The 17,106-nt window shown below is 41.9% G+C and overlaps 1 protein-coding gene across 2 annotated transcripts; it reads left to right on the top strand.

Moving 5' to 3' along the window:
- Window positions 1-316: 316 nt before the first annotated feature.
- LOC142194172 (Fc receptor-like protein 5) lies at window positions 317-16,489 on the top strand. 2 transcript variants are annotated; one of them, XM_075263191.1, is made up of 9 exons: window positions 317-402; window positions 575-726; window positions 1,163-1,450; window positions 3,373-3,663; window positions 6,764-7,051; window positions 9,653-9,961; window positions 11,382-11,483; window positions 13,168-13,226; window positions 15,894-16,489. In XM_075263191.1, the coding sequence occupies exons 2-9, from the start codon at window positions 657-659 to the stop codon at window positions 15,918-15,920; spliced, it is 1,434 nt and encodes a 477-aa protein (XP_075119292.1). In that variant the 5' UTR covers window positions 317-402; window positions 575-656; the 3' UTR covers window positions 15,921-16,489. The 2 variants fall into 2 exon arrangements, with proteins under 2 accessions (XP_075119292.1, XP_075119299.1); XM_075263198.1 differs by lacking the exon at window positions 11,382-11,483.
- The last annotated feature ends 617 nt before the right edge of the window (window positions 16,490-17,106 follow it).

The following is a 17,106-nucleotide window of genomic DNA, read 5'->3' as shown; positions in this document are numbered from 1 at the left end:
GCTGTTCAGTTTCATGTTTCAGCATGGATGGCTAGTACAGACAAAAACCATCATTATGATCACCATCTCCAATAATATGAACAATATGGTTGTGTATTTTTGTGTTGTGTATTCTATGTAAAATATATTGGGATTAATACCGCAAATAAAAAGCATAAGCCATACGAGTGTGTCTTTCCGCATTAATTATCAAGTTTCCTCTTCAGTTCTTCGCTTCCTGTTTTGGTTCACCGGCCCAAGCTGCCAGCAGGAGATTCCTTTGTAACAATTCAGCTTCTCCTGAATCTCTCCTGTTCCTGGCTGCATTCCCTGATGTGTAAACAGGGAAGGGGCTGTGACCAACACCCCAAAGAAATATCACTTCAACCTAGAATAGCGGTTCGTGGGTTATCAGGCACAAAGGTAAGCTCTCAAATAAATCAAATATGTTTTAGTGCGAAAGTCATTTTGACCACTCTATACAGGTAGTAGATGGAAGGTTGGATTACAATTACTGTATAGTGATATACGTTTTACTAAAATATATAGACTACGTGTTTATTTGTCTGCTGACTTGTCTTTTCTCTACCTGTAGGACTGCAATAGAGGACTGAAAGTTTTTTTACATAGCCCCAAGGATGTTTTGACTAGTCTAGCAACTGCCTTGTCCCTACGAGATGTATAACCTGCTCCCAGGATGCTTCCATTTATGGTTTTACTTTCTAGTAGAGCTCAGTTTATATGAAGGTAAGTAGACTAATATATTTACTATGCCTTTCATTTTCCCTTATAATGTCTATAGCAGTTCCATTTTATTATATGAAGAATTGTGGCCCACACTACATCCAAATTATGGATCCTGGATATATTCTTTAACTAGAATGCTCCTTATCTAAAGGGTTCCAGGTCTAAGATACTTGGACTCCATTTGTATTACTGCTCTTTGACTCTTGTGCCAATGTCTTTGGAACTGTTTAAAACAAGTAACAAAGACGTTGCAGTACATTTTTGGGCCTAAAAGCCTTTTGAACCCTGAAGTATTAGAAATATTAGAGTAACAAGTGTATCTGCTCATACTCAATAGATTAGATTGTAGCTTCCTTGGTTTCAGCTATAACCACAATGCAAAATACCAAGCTTTTCCTGCAACAGATTTTCAATTTGTTTTTATATTTGGTTTCAGCTGTTCTTCAAAGGCCAAATATTTTCTTCTCAGCCAGTTATGCCACATACCTAACTGGAGAAGCTGTGTCTCTAGAGTGTCAAATCACAAGTGACTTCACAATACATGGATACAAATTCTTCAAAAATAATCAAGAAGTTGCAATGCAGACACATTCAACGAACAAGTATAAGATAAGAACAGCGAAAAGAAATGATGCTGGATCTTACACTTGCCTCTATTGGATATCAGATACCAGAGGAAGGCAAGAATCAGAAGTCAGCTTTCCTGTGTCTCTCTCTATAATAGGTAAGAATGAGGTATATTATATCAAGAATACAGAAGTGTTGTATTTGTTAAAGGGGGTGTCCGGGATAAAATGATATTTCTAATATAAGCTAACCCCCCACCTACCTTCTAAATTACTTATATTACCAGAAATCTATATTTATTTAGATCACCAGGGCAGTTATGTGACCGCAGGTAATTTTCCGATTTTCCAGTGACGTTCTGTTTTCCTGTTTCTTGAAATGGAACGTCACCAATAATAACAACCCCCACCCTATCATACCTGTCTTCCTGTCCGGATCTTCTGGGCATGATACTTTAATTGTTATGGACATGTGCAGTAGTTGACACTCCAGCACTATTGCGCAGGCATGGGTGGCCAGCAGATGTCAAGAAGAGGAGGCTCAGAAAAAGTAAAGTACCTGGCTCAGAAGATGCAGCTTGGAAGATGGGTAAGTATAATGGGGTGGAAGGGGGATTGAGTTAGTTAAGAAGGGCTAGTAGTTGGCGGGCTAGCTAGCTAAACAGGGAGGGAGAGAGGAAGTCAGCTCTGAATGAAGCGCAATGCATCATGGTAGTTGTAGGAAAGCAGAACAGGAAGCTACCCATGTAAACAAATGCTCAATCTGAATTTATAGCTACCATTTCTCCCAATGAACAGTTTAGGGGAAGCATCAAGATACCTCTTACTTTGCAAGTTACCATTTACAAACTTAACTCAGATATACAGGCAATACCTTAAAGACTAACAATTAAACTGTGTAAATTACAATATGGATCGACATTATACTATAAATATAATAATGGTTCATATATAAATATAATAGACAACATTACAGGGGTATTGCCATTTCAGTGTTTCATGGCTGAGATAAAGATATCTGCTTCTTTGGTCATTTGAGATGATTGGGAATAAGGAAGCAACCAAACAATGCTATTTCCGTAAATCTCTTAGAAGTAAACAAGAGTTAAGGAAACAGCAAAGTGAACCACTTCAGGCAGCCACAGACATAGGTATCCTTTCATGGCTGAGATGAGAATATACTTTTAGGGCCCCTTCACACGGCGTAAGCGCGCCGCTCATATAGACACGTATACACGTGTCCGAGTGCTGCGCTTCAAAACTTATCCCATTGATTTCAATGGGAAGCGCACGTATATGCCGATATATGCGCGCTTCCCATTGAAATCAATGGGCTCTGTTTTGAAGCGCCGTGCTCAGACACGTGTATACGTGTCTAAATGAGCATCGTGCTTTCGCTGTGTGAAGGGGCCCTTAGGGCGCCTTCACACGGAGTAACGCTCCGCGCATTGTGCTCCAAATTACACGTGTAAAACTACACGTGTAAAATGTAGTAAGCCATTGAGTTCAGTGTTTTTTTTTTTTTTTCGTATAACGTGCGTAATACGAAAAAAAAAAAGCCATTGAACTTAATGGCTTACTACATTTTACATGTGTAATTTGGAGCAAAATGCGCGAGTGTTATTCCGTGTGAAGGCTCCCTTAGTTTGACTAGTTTAGATAGTAAAAAATGGTGCAATTGTTTAAACACACAAAGCCGTGACAGGTTCTCATCGTAGAGAATCTTCTGCTAAAACATACACTTGGCTGCAGATTAGAGCGATAGCTACAATCGACAAGTTATCACTACTGTTCTGTTCAGGAAGTGTATTATCTTCTTATCAACCTTTATTTAGACAGTATGATCTATCAGTATCAAATTCACAGATTAACCACTGGATGACAAGAATCTTATTAGAAATCCACATCCTATATCGTTATACTTCTTGCTGTTATTTTTATAAAAAACGTTCATCACAACAAAGCAGGGAAATGTATATATTATTCACTGAATGAGATTCAGCTGTCCAGCCCGATACCGTCAATGTACAGTACTTTTTCATATAAACAATTTGCTTGACATGTTTTTTTCCTTTATTAGATCAGCCATCTACACCGTCTCTGTTAGTCATGCCACAACAATCTCTATACTTTGAAGGAGAAACAGTGACTTTGAAATGCCAACATCCAGCCATAAATTCCCAGATTACCTACCATTTTTATAAAGATACAAGCAGACTACACACTTATCAAGACACATCAAAGTCTGAGCTCCATATTTCCAGCTTGAGTGCCAAGGATTCTGGGACCTATGATTGTGAATACTTGGTTTTAGGACACCAGAGGACAATCCCATCTGGAAAAAGCATGCAGCAAACTATTACTGTTACAGGTATGACACTGGGATCAGAAGTGAAGGAAATACCATTCTATTAGGTAACTAGTAAAATAAAAGTCATAGAGCATGTTAATAAAATATGAAATTATATCAATTTGTCTCAGTGGTTGGATTCCAACTACAGTGGTGCCCAACCCAACCTTAGTTTGCAAAATGGTGTTTTTAGACACATTTAGGTCTTATGCACATGGCATTATTACGGCTGCTTTTTGTGTGTAGCCATAGAAAGGATTTCATAAATCTACATGCCTCTTCTTATATATTTTTGAGTCACAAAGTATGGTCACATTAATTTCTATTGAAGATTTTTTTGGGATTTTTCTATTTGGAGGTTTTTGCGGCTGTGTGTCTGGGCTACTAGTTGGGGGGATAATTCCCTCATCAGAGCAAAGCCTGGGGAAGATCAGAACTGCCCCAAAAGCCTCTTTCACCTAATTTGTATGGGAATAAAACAATGATTTTCACAGTAATGAAGCTAAAGTGCTGAATAACTAAGGAATATTTAGAAAGCATGTAAGGAGTACTACAAGGTACTGGGATTACTTATGATTTTCTTGCAAGTAGACACCCTTTACAAACAATGGAAGACTATGGATGGATCCAATAACCTTTTTTTTTTTTTTTTTTTTTTTTTTTTTACTTTGACTGTAAATATCCTATTTTTGGCTGTTGCCAAGGAACTCTGAATAAATAAAGTGGGATGATGGATTTGTAAAAATGGCTGGAGCACAGATATAAAATATTTATTTTGAACAGCTTTTTTTTTTTTTTTTTTTTTTTTTAGAATGGTCAAGTGCATGTAGTCTTATTATTTTTGGACTGTTTTTTTTTTTACTACTTTTATCTTTCTGCTAGATTATGTTTTGTTCCTCTTATACATTGTCATTTTGAAAAAAAATGCGGATGTGGAATGGTGTTTTATGAGCTGCAATATATCTATGTTTCTCTGTTTGTATCAGTGTGTAAAGGAGGACATCAAAAAAATGCATGAAAAGCTACAGGGGGCCTCAGACATAAAACCTAAAAAGGTCAATATGGTGTCATTTAAAAAAAACTGTTACAGAGATATATTTCTTGCCACCCATGGGAAACAAAAGCTGTTACTGTGAGAGTAAAAAAGGTTAAAATTAGAGATGAGCGAACAGTAAAATATTCGATATTCTTTCGAATAGCCCCTCAATATTTGACTATTCAAACGAATATCAAACCCCATTATAGTCTATGGGGAAAAAATGCTTGTTTCAGGGGATCCCACTCTTCGACTCAGGAGAGTCACCAAGTCCACTATGACACCCCAGGAAATGATGCCAACACCCTGGAATGCAACTGGAACAGCAGGGGAAGCATGCCTGGGGGCATCTAACATGCCCAAGTCACTGCATTACATCGGGATCCCTGTCAGCTTGCGATATGCGCGAGCTGACTTTTTCCCATAGGAATGCATTGACCAGCGTTGATTGGCCGAATGCCATACAGAGTACAGTATTCGGCCAATCAACACTGGTTTTGCCGGAGGCTCGCGTGTGAGTCTATCATCGGACCAGAATGGAGACTGCTGTGGACCGATCTTAGACTCTGCCTCCTCCGGCAGAACCAGCGTTGATTGGCCGAATGCTGTACTCTGTATGGCATTCAGCCAATCAACGCTGGTCGATGCATTCCTATGCCGTGCGCCAGCACTACACCGGAGATGCAGCCGAGCTGAGCACATAGCCAGTACTGCTACACCGGAGATGAAGTAGAGCTGGGCGTGCGCTCAGCATGGCTACTCCAGAGATGCAGCCGAGATGAGCACACGGCTAGCACTGCTACACCGGAGAACCGCTGCTACACCGGAGAACCGCTGAACCCTGCTGCACACTCAGCTCTGCTGCATCAGATATGCGGCCAGCACTGCTACACCGGAGAACCGCTGCTACACCGGAGAACCGCTGAACCCTGCTGCACACTCAGCTCTGCTGCATCAGAGAGATGCAGCTGAGCTGAGCACACAGCCAGCACTGCTACACCGGAGAACCACTGCTACATCAGAGAACTGCTGAACCCTGCTGCACACTCAGCTCTGCTGCATCAGAGGTGCGCTACATCTCTACTGCAGCAGAATTGAGTGTGCAGCAGGGTTCAGCGCATCTCTGATGCAGCAGAGCTGAGTGTGCAGTGGGGTTCAGCGGTTCTCCGGTGTAGCAGCAGTTCTCCGGTGTAGCAGTGCTGGCCGTGCGCTCAGCTCGGTTGCATCTCCAGAATAGCTGAGCTGAGCGCACAGCCAGCTCTGCTTCATCTCCGGTGTAGCAGTGCTGGCCGTGCGCTCAGCTTGGCTACATCTCCGGTGTAGTGCTGGCGCATGGCCAGCACTGCTACATCTTGGTATAGGAATGCATTGACCAGTGTTGATTGACCGAATGCCATACAGAGTACAGCATTCGGCCAATAAACGCTGGTTCTGCCGGAGGAGGTGGAGTCTAAGATCTAAGATCCACAGCAGTCTCCATTCTGGTTCAATCTTAGACTCCGCCTCCTCACAGACGAGCCTCCGGCAGAACCAGCGTTGATTGGCCGAATGCTGTACTCTGTATGGCATTTGGCCAATCAACGCTGGTCAGTGCATTCCTATGGGAAAAAGTCAGCTCGTGCATATTGCAATCTGACAGGGATCCCTACCAGATAGAGCCCCAAAGAGCTGGGTGAGTAACATTCCCACCTAAATAAAGGTAATCCCTAGCTAACCCTGCCTGTACATCTATCCCTGTCTAGTTCACAGTCTCAAATTAACCGAATGATAAATCCACCATTCGTATAAATTGGAGGTCACCTGATTTAGCCAGCCAATTACTTTTTCCGATTTTTTTCGATGCCTCAGTTGTCGTAGTTCCTGTCCCACCTCCCCTGCGCAGTTATTGGAGCAAAGAAAGCGCCAGAGAAGGTGGGAGGGGATACGAATTTTTAGTGTGTTTGCCTCGTGGTATTCTATTGGAAATCGAAGACCTCGAACGGGCTGATATTCGATCGAACAGTGTTCGCTCATCTCTAGTTAAAATGTATTGTTTGAAAATATTGTTTGGTTTATTATTGAACTATGTATGAAATCATTTTCCAGCTTTATCTAGCTCCCCTTTGTTGAAGTTCCTGCCATCTTATACAACATTTATAAATGGAGAAAATTTGACCATGGAATGTGAAGCTCCTTCACCAGTACATGTTACCCTTTATCGCTTCTACAAAGAGGAAGAAGTTTTGCAACAGCCACTATCAAGCAAAGGAATTTACACATTGAAAAACATCACGAAAAGTGATCAGGCAGAGTATACTTGTATGTACTGGAGCCCAAAGAGTAATAGAGAGATCCCATCTACTCAGAGTCTTACACAAGAGATTTATGTAATAGGTGAGATGCTATACTGCATGTTGTAAGCGTTGTTAACCGTAGTTCAATTTCAAGTATACCTGTATAAGTAAAGTGTAAGGCAGAGTCAAACTGGGATGTCTAGAGCCCACCGATGGAATTTGTTTAGGGGACCACTGTCAGGACCCCTGCAGATCAGCTGTATTGACACAGCATGGCTACAGGTAATAATGTCATTCTGCTCACCTGCTATACGATGTGTCACATGCCATTACCTAAACTCACCTCTACAATATGTATGGCAAGCAAGTAGCATGGCTCCTGGAATTGTTAAAATGGCCCATACAACTATAGTACCCACAACTGCAGTTATCAAGAATATATTGAGTGAGCAGTGCAGCGCCCAGCATGGAAACAATATTGGGAGCTCCATGTTCTGGTAAACATCTGATCTGAGGGGTCCTAAGTCTAAGACATCAGTAAGGGTTCTAACATCCAGGGCCCCTGTTGATCAACTTTTTGAAAAGAACATGGAGCTTTTGCGAGCACCTTCACCCCTTCACTATTTACATTGCACACATCTGTCTTATAGTGACTGTGCTATGTGATTACATGTCTGTTATAAAACAGATGGGATGTGATGGAAATAATGAAGGGACTCCACATGGTGTATTATGCTTCACCATAGCCCCGCACAGTATAATATACTCCATAGTGGCTCCCACACAGTATAATGTTCCACAATCACCCTACACAGTATAATATGCTCCATAATGGCCCACACATAGTTTAATATGCTGCACAGTGGTCCTTGCATAGTATAATACAGTATACTATGAGAAGTGAGGTGTACAGAAAGAGTGACAGAAGGCAGATGAGCACATGAGCCCTGGTGTGCACCCAAATAAAGTATATGACATTGTTATACCTAGGATAATCCACTTTTCCAAGTATTTAGGAGTTTGCTTCTGTGTGTGAGTATAACTTAATGGGAACTGAGAAAGTTCAAATTTATTTTAAAAATTTAACTTTCAGTTTCCATTATCCACTGCACATTAACTTTTTGGAAATGAAGTAGAAAAAGCATGTTTGTTTTTATTCAAATGAGGATCTTAACATAGGGGGAATTCTCTTCTATTACTGAGCACTGTTGGATGCAGGATAGGGATGTTTAGTGGTGATGTACTGTAGCAGTACTCATTAATAGAAGAAAACTACCCCAGTACACCAAGATCCTCATTTCAATAAAAAATAAAAGTGTTTTTTCTACACACTCCTGGGGCTCTGAACATAAGAAAGGTTGGTTTGTATTTTGTTAGCAGCATCTACAGCACTATGGGAGTGGTTTAAAGTAGCTTGGGAAGTGATAGCCTCCTTTAAGGTTGAGACGTTTAGGAAATGCAGCTTTTTTTGATGCAGATTTGGCTATGGTTTTTTGAGCCACAGTCAGGAGTGGATTGAGTAGAAGGTAGAAGTGTAAGAACGTTCTATAATATTTCCTATTCCTTTGTAGCCATTCTTGACTTTGGCTCAAAAAAACACAGCAAAACCTGCAACAACAAAAAATCTGTGTTTCTGCTATGTGGGGCCTCAGCCTTAATGTGCATGGTGCTCTGTCACTCCTGAATCATGTCATATTTCCAGGCAAAATAATGGTGGCCACTTGTAGAGTGTTTCTAAAATCAGGAAACAGAGGGTAATACTATAGAGCTGAATCTCAATGTGGCAGAAGTAAGTTTTGGCAGTTGTTTAGACTCCTCCTTAACTCAGGAAGAGCTGGCACTCCAAACCTAAAAGGGACAGCCCTCTACCATACTTGATCTCTGAGTTGAAGCTTCTTTAGCGATTCCCAGGATGTCCTTATCTATCCTGTGGGAAGCAAGATAGTTTCTCTAAGCCTCAGGATAACACCGGATTCTCCAAAATGGCAGTGCTTTCTTTCCCTACTCTTTGCTCAAGTCTGGAAGTGTTTCAATCCAACCGACTATAGGTTGGCCTGCACAATGGCTCTCTCCAAACAGGGGGTTATTCTCCAACCCCAGTGGAACAGCCCAAACCACTAGGGAAAATTACTTCACAACAGTATGTAAACTATGCATATGTGGCACATAATACAATGCAGTTAATACAGCATAATAAATGTTTAAGAAATGTCCACTGGGATGCTGTAAATTTCTTCTCAGACCCTCTTTTTTGTGGAAACTCAAGTGTCCTAAAGCTATAATCTTCATTCTGAGCAGAGGAGAAGGGCTGAGAAGCATTTAATGAAGAAAATATGGGCACTGCATATGAAGGTGCTCCATTCCCGGGCACTTGCTATTGTGGCAGTAGAAAAAGTGGGAAAAATCACATTAGAATAAATAGATGTATTAACAATCCCTGTACAATATATTGATCTACCAGGTATCTCAGACAATAATCTACTTTTATGATTTAGAAACCTACTCTCCTCTAAATGTAGAAAATGTCCCTCTGTTATCACTACCATTGAAAAGCAATAGTAAAATATTACTTAAAATAACTGATGCTGACAGCTCTCAGAACTATACCACGCCTTTGATGTGGGGTCACTAGATATAGTCCTATATGATTACAATGGTTTTTATATTACCCTGATGTTTGTGTCTTTCTTTTCATTGACAGATCCTTTACGCCCACCTTTGTTCTTTGTAGATCCTCCTAGTGGTAAGATCTGGGATGGAGGCAATGTAACACTGTACTGTTCAGCCCCTCAAGAATATGAAAAAACTACATTCCACTTTCTCAATGATACAGATGAGATAATAAGTGTACCCACGTACAAAAAACAGAGGACAGCATCTGTAGTTATCAACATGAGGAAATCTAACTACACCGCTGCTATCAAATACTTCTGCCAATACACAGCAGAAATTAAAGGACGTTCATTGCTGTCACCAATAAGTTCTCAGGTTAAGATTGTTGTGGTGGCAAGTAAGTAGCTTCATAATGTTAACAGTAATTCTGAACATGACTAATAGGAACAATAGGAGGATAGCGTGAAACTCAGTGGCATAACAAGAGTCCTAAGGGCCCCATGGCAAAGTTTGGACTGGGCACCCTTTTCCCCTTATCATAAGGGCACCAGATCATAAGGTGGGCTGAATCCATTAACTAACACCACTTGAACTTGACAGATATGATCCCATATTATGGGATTCATCTGGTTTCTGCTATGGTGGTGTAACATCTTTGCCTGTTCGGCTCTTTGCGCCACCCTCTGCTCACGTGCTGCGGCGCAGGAGACGTGTGCAGTTTGGTTCATGGCTTAAAGTTTTTGGTTGCACTGTGTAAACACGGCTCTAGTGCTGTGATTGTATTTGCACCACACCCGCCTTCTGCCCTTGTTTGTCTCTGCTCCTCTAATAGTTAATCTGGCCTTGCCCTCTGATTGACAGCTGCCTTCCTGTCAACTCCAGGGGCAAGTTATTCCTCCCTATTTAACCTTGGCTCTCATTCATACCAGTGCTTGCTATTGCCTTGTGCATACTCGCTCCGTATGGTCACTATTTTGCTTGCTTTCTTATCATTGACCTTTGGCTTTCCTCACTGACTATTCTTTGGACTCCGTTTTGGCACTGCATCACTCGACTGTTACTGACCCTTGGCTAGCTGACCTCTCTTCTTTGTTGTCCGTCTTGTCTGCGTTTTGTGTCTCACCTATACAGGAAGGGACTGTCTTCGTGGTTGCCGCCTATTACATAGGATAGGGCCTGGCAATAAGTAGGGAAAGTTGGGGGCTTCAGCTTAGGGCTCACTGTCTCTTGTGTCCCGTCCCAGGGTTTAAACAGTTACTGGGGAATTGCTGTCCTAGCAATTCCCTTACAGGTGGATTTGATTTTGCTGTAAATGATGTATGGCATTTAGCATCTTGTACTTGGTGACAGACCCTACTGATATACTATTGTGCAGTCAAGTACTCATCCTAGGACACATGTTGTGAGGTAGGGGTGGCTGCAGCATCCAGCCAGCTGATTAGACGTCAGCCTCTGATTGGCTGTATAGTCATTTGACGTCTAATGCGCAACATTTTACTGAGGACTCTTTCCTGTAGTCCTGTTCTCTCATGGCCTATACCTCAGCCACTAAGCAGTGGAGAGAAATGGGGCACAGGTTTGCATATGGACAAAGGAAAATACAAGTGGATCCCTATTACTGTCATTGATTGACAGCAATACAGAGCACTAGAGCAAAGTAGATATATAGATTCCCATCAGCTGCTACTTCCATGTTTCATTAAAAAGATGTGGTGTGTCTCAGCCGTCCCCTTTACACCTCTGGGTCTGGTTGTTCTTGGTGAAACTTTATCTGAGAGTTTTAATCTTCAATTAAACCTCTTCTGTTTAATCCATAGGAGGGTCTTTACTCTGGTTGATAGCTATTGGAGTTGGTGCTGGGATAGCTGTATTGCTTATAATTCTTGGATTAATCTACTGGGTTCTGTTGGCCAAAAAAGGTAAAATTTACTCAAAGTATTAGCAATGTTGTTTTATACTTGTACATTTTAGTATTGATTCTTTGGGAGTCTGTCACCAGAATGCAGCATATCAACACAGCCCTGCAGTTAGATAGGTTAGGGTCACCTGAATCAAACAATGCTTTTCCCATTATGAGTCAGTGCCCAAATTGTCAAGAGATCGACATTTTGTTAATATGCAAATAAGCTCTTTGGAACAATGCCTACTCCCACATTGCTCCAAAGAGTTCATTTGCATATTGTCAAAAAAAGTGATATCTCGACAAAAGAGGTGTCAATTGTTTGAGTTAGGTGACTCTAATCTATGCATCTGTGGGGTTGAATTGATATGACAATTTCTTGTAATAGAGTCCCTTTAAGATTAGTTACATTCTGATAAAATGCATAACTGAGAGAATGTATATTGTCCATGAAAATCCATATAGGGATGAAATGAACTTGAAGTCCTGCAACAGCTCCCACATATGTTAAAGAGGACCTTTCACCACTTTTGGGCACATGCAGTGTTATATACTGCCAGAAAGCCGACAGTGCGCTGAGTTCAGCGCACTGTCGGCTTTCCCGATCTGTGCCCGGTGTAAAGAGCTTACGGTGCCGGTACCGTAGTGCTCTATGGTCAGAAGGGCGTTTCTGACCATTAGCCAGAGACGTCCTTCTGCCTCGCGGCGCCAATCGCGCTGTGTTGTGGAGCGGGGAGGAACGCCCCCTCCCTCTGCTCACAGCACTCGTCCATAGACGAGGATTATCAGGAGCGGGAGGGGGGAGTTCCTCCCTGCTCCACAGCACAGTGCGATTGGCGCCGCGAGGCAGAAGGACGTTCCTGGCTAATGGTCAGAAACGCCCTTCTGACCATAGAGCACTACGGTACCGGGACCGTAAGCTCTTTACACCGGGCACAGATCGGGAAAGCCGACAGTGCGCTGAACTCAGCGCACTGTCGGCTTTCTGGCAGTATATAACACTGCATGTGCCCAAAAGTGGTGAAAGGTCCTCTGAAAGTCTAAATAGGCGATGGGGACAGCAGTTGTGCATGGCCATGAAGCTGCATGAATAGGGAATCCAAGTTTTAATCCCCCTGTGACATACATTACTACATACATTATGTTGTTTATCACTATAATGTGCCTTGTAAACTGGTGGTGACAATTGAATATGTTTCGGAGAGGTAGTAGGCTCCCTTTAATGTAACTAAATTACTGCTATCTTGGGGATGGTGAATGGGAATGGCGCAGTGTAATCTGGAATCTAGTTTATATCCTCTTTCTGTCAATCTAGTCTGCAGCAGGATACTTTAATTTACTTACAGTTATTCAGCTGTATATTACCTCTCCGCCTGACTACATACCCAGCAGGGTCTACTCCACCTTTATGGGTCTCCTTATGACACAGCTTTCAAATTTTCAGACAGTGGAGAAAGACAAGATTTGTTTGAATTCGAAAAACAAAAGTCTACCCAAACCACTTGCAACACTGTCGGAAATTTGAATCAGAAAAAAACAAAAAACACAACAAAATGTGACATAGAATATTACCTCCATTATAAATTCCTCCCTAAATTTGCCTGAGCCTAATTAGTAAATCTCTCTTAATGCATGTATGAATGAGACTAGTGGTCGCTTGGACTCATTCAAAGTAATACATCTGTTTTCCTTTACTTTTACAGATAACAAAAAAGAGAAAGAAGAGAAAGAAGAGAAAGAAGACTCAAAACCAATACGTGATGTAAGTGATTTTAATACTTAAATTTCCTGTATAACATGAAAGGGTTAACCTACTAATAAACTTGCAACCATACATAAACATGAGATACATAATGGGTGCATTGATGTAACAAAAATTACACAAGAAAATGTACAATTTATGTTGCATGCTAGTTCTATGGCAGAAGTTGTGCTTTTTAAATTATATTTCCAGTATTCATGTCACTTTTCTAAAAAATGTGTAGCCCCTCTCCCCCTTTCAATTTTTCATTCTCCTTTCCCTCCCTTATTTTCCATTTCCCCCACCTACTGCTACGGTACCCTGGTTATCCTGACATTCATTGTCTCATAACTACATTAGATCATGCTGGTTATGCTGTTAGGTTTCATAACACCTTCCCACCACGGGCATTTTTCGGTTTTGGTTTTTTGTTTTTGACTGCCCCCGTTCCAATCTCCATAACCTTTTTATTTTTTTGCTCCCAGAGCCATATGAGGTCATAATGTTTGTGGGACAAATTGTTCTTCAAGATGCTACCATTAATTATTCTGTGGCGGCTGCCTGTTTCCCGAGCGGCCGCCATATTTAAACACCTGGCATCCGCCGTGCTAGTACGGTAGATGTCAGGAAGGGGTTAAAGGGATTCTACCACTAAAACACATTTTTTTCTAGTTAACACGTCGGAATAGCCTTTAGAAAGGCTATTCGTCTCCTACCTTTGGAAGTGCTTTCCGCCGCGCCGTTCGTTCAAAATACCGGTTTGTACCGGTATGCAAATTAGTTCGCTCGCAGCGATGGGGGTGTCCCCCATCGCAGGAGCAGCGATGGGGGCGTCCCCATTGCAGCTCGAAAACCGACCGCAGCGCCGCCTCTATGGTCTTGGGTATCCTCCCCTTGCTTCTTCAGCGTCCTGTCGGACGCCTGCGCAGTACGCTCTGTTCAGCGAAGATTGCCGAACGTACTGCGCATGCGCGAAATTGCAGTGCCCGCAGTATGGTTGGGACCGCAATTTCGCGCATGTGCAGTACGTTCGGCAATCTTCGCTGAACAGAGCGTACTGCGCAGGCGTCCGACAGGACGCTGAAGAAGCAAGGGGAGGATACCCAAGACCATAGAGGCGGTGCTGCGGTCGGTTTTCGAGCTGCAATGGGGACGCCCCCATCGCTGCTCCTGCGATGGGGGACGCCCCCATTGCTGCGAGATAACTAATTAGCATACCAGTACAAACCAGTATTTTGAACGAACGGCGCAGAGGAGAGCACTTCCAAAGGTAGGAGACGAATAGCCTTTCTAAAGGCTATTCTGACGTGTTAACTAGAGAAAAATGTGTTTTAGTGGTAGAATCGCTTTAAAGGGGTTGTCGAGGCAAAAATGGACAACCGCTTTAAAGTTTAAATCTGCTGGGGGCAGTGAAAAAATTAAAAAACATACGTACTCACCTGTTCCCGATACTCTGGTGTCCTCCAACGCCTCCCAGTTCTACTGCTTAGGCAGCATTTTCTGGAGTTATGCTAAAGCCTCCCATTGATTTCATTGTGTAGCGCACGTAAGCCGGCACCCATTAAAGTCAATGGGATCTGTTTTGAAGCGCTTCACTCTGACACGTATACTGTTTACGTGTCAGAATGAGCTGCATGTTACTCCGTGGGAACGGAGCCTTAGACATTTTCTAACAGTTTCTACACCTCGTAAAACAGGTGGGCAGGGCTAGTTGAGATGGGGGCTGAATTTGATATGCAAAATTATGCACCAAACAAAGAACCAAAATTCTGGACCATATGCCAAAATTTGGCAGTAGCTCAACTCTTAAGTGGGCACCATGTGTAAAATTCGGAAATCTACTGTTGCGGTGATTGTTGGGAAGGGGTTCAACCCCTCATACATTCTTTTTTTATATGTACTTTTTCATTGATGTGGCTGAATTTAAGATCTTTAGTTCACCTTGGGGCACATATTTTGAGCACTCATTGATAGCTCTTACTACTCTACAGGACCTCTTACTTTAAAATTTATTTGAACTCACATACCACAGCCACAGCTGCATTGAGAAGTCTGTCAATATTATATACAAATATACTATTAAAAACAAACTACAAAAATTACGGGCCAGTAATACTCAATGAATAAATGTACTGTTATCTTTAATTTATAATGTGGCAAAAAAAAAACAACAAGCACACAAATAGCCGAATAAGGCTAAGGCCCTGCAGGGCAACCCACAGCAAAAAAAAAGTGCTGCGGCAAAAACCGTGGTGGCAACGCATCGTGGTTCTTCCCACAGTACTCTGAAACGTGGGGAGCAAAAAAAATAAAAAATGGCGGTGGTGGGAAGGAGTAAAAGAAGGATAGAGCCAGTGAATCAGTGGGTTAATGTTGATGTCTTACTGTAATTGTTGACAATGGTGGTAGTTGTACTCATAAATCGCCCATAATATCAAATATTCAGATTTCATAGTCATAAATGCAACATTATACAGTACAAATTCTGCATATAGCACTGCTCCTACACTGGTAGTCTGCTGATATGTGATTATTGGTATTCCTGCACACTGCTCTAACTTGGTTCAATTTAGGCAAGCTTTAAGATACTTCAACAAATTGTATCAAAAGTGGTTTATGTATTTTGTTGATTTAAAGTAATCTCTGTATAGTATCTTATAGGTTTATGTTCATTTTCTCTTCTGATAGGGTGGATGCAAAGTCACCTCTTTGTAACCTTCTTGAAGAAGCTTGAAATGCAAACACTGAGAAAAGGCTACCTGTTTCATCATACAGCACAAGCCATAACCCAACTGCTGTGGACATAGGTTCCTGCAGCAAGCTACTTGCTTGACTATACTGTATGTACGTGCCATTCACATCACATTTTTAGCTTTTGACTATGGCATCCATTAAATGGATGCTAAAACTGCGTGAAAATGGATGCAAACAAATGATCATTCATTTGTACTGTACAGAGCCAATATAAAAGGGAGTCTGTCACCAGGATGAAGAATACTAAACTAGCTACACAGTTAGGGTCAATGCACACTGAGTTTTTTGACAAGAATTTTGAGGCTGAATCCTCCTCAAAATCAGCCTCCAAAAAAAGCCTCAAATAGAACTCTATTGGGAGGCTTTTTTGGAGGCTGATTTTTCAGGCGGATTCAGCATCAAAACCCTCGCCAAAAACTTCTGTATGCATTGACCCTTACCCCTGGTCATACTAGCATATGTATTCTGTCCGGGGAAAGTCCGCATGGAGACCCCCCGGACGGAATACAATTGCAATTGCAAGTGGACTCCATAGACTATAATGGGGTCCGTGTGCTTGCTGCGCACTTCCTGCATGAATCATTATATTATAGTCTATGGGGTCCGTGCACTTTGACAGCACAGCTCTTGCAATTGCGATTGTATTCCGTCCGGGGGTCTCCATGCGGACTTTCCCAGGACAGAATACATATGCTAGTGTGAACCAACCCTTAGATATATCAGGCTCACCTGAATCTAACTTCTTGTTCCCTGTAAAAATTTGTGCTTCCATTGCCGAGATATTCATTTATTTCACAATATGGAAATGAGCAAGCTGGGGCAGCTACTTTGCTCCAGACGGCTATGCCCGACACTGCTGTAATATGATGGCGCAAGTGTGAAAACACGAGGCCAGGCAAGAGTTCAGCATTACTCCCTGACCCTGTCACTCAAAGAAGGGGAGGAGGCATTGATTTTAATGTGGGGTTTTAATGTGGGGACGACGACGACAGGGACCTTGCATGCAGCTGAGCTTGACCTAGCTAACTGTGTTTATGGTTTTATATATATTTTTATTTTTTAACACTCTTTGCAAAAGTATGGCCAACTGCTTGCATCTGTTTTTATCCATTTTATCTTCCATATAACAGAAGTGCTATACAGATCG

The sequence above is a fragment of the Leptodactylus fuscus genome, chromosome 1, assembly GCF_031893055.1.
Source record: "Leptodactylus fuscus isolate aLepFus1 chromosome 1, aLepFus1.hap2, whole genome shotgun sequence".
Taxonomy (NCBI): Eukaryota; Metazoa; Chordata; class Amphibia; order Anura; family Leptodactylidae; genus Leptodactylus; species Leptodactylus fuscus.
This window is presented reverse-complemented; position numbering and strand designations above follow the sequence as displayed.

Coding starts and splice junctions, on each gene's coding strand:
- LOC142194172 (XM_075263191.1), top strand. CDS start 657: ATGTATAACCTGCTCCCAGGATGCTTCCATTTATGGTTTTACTTTCTA. Junction 9,962..11,381: donor TAAGATTGTTGTGGTGGCAA/GTAAGTAGCTTC, acceptor TTTAATCCATAG/GAGGGTCTTTACTCTGGTTG. Junction 13,227..15,893: donor ACTCAAAACCAATACGTGAT/GTAAGTGATTTT, acceptor CTCTTCTGATAG/GGTGGATGCAAAGTCACCTC.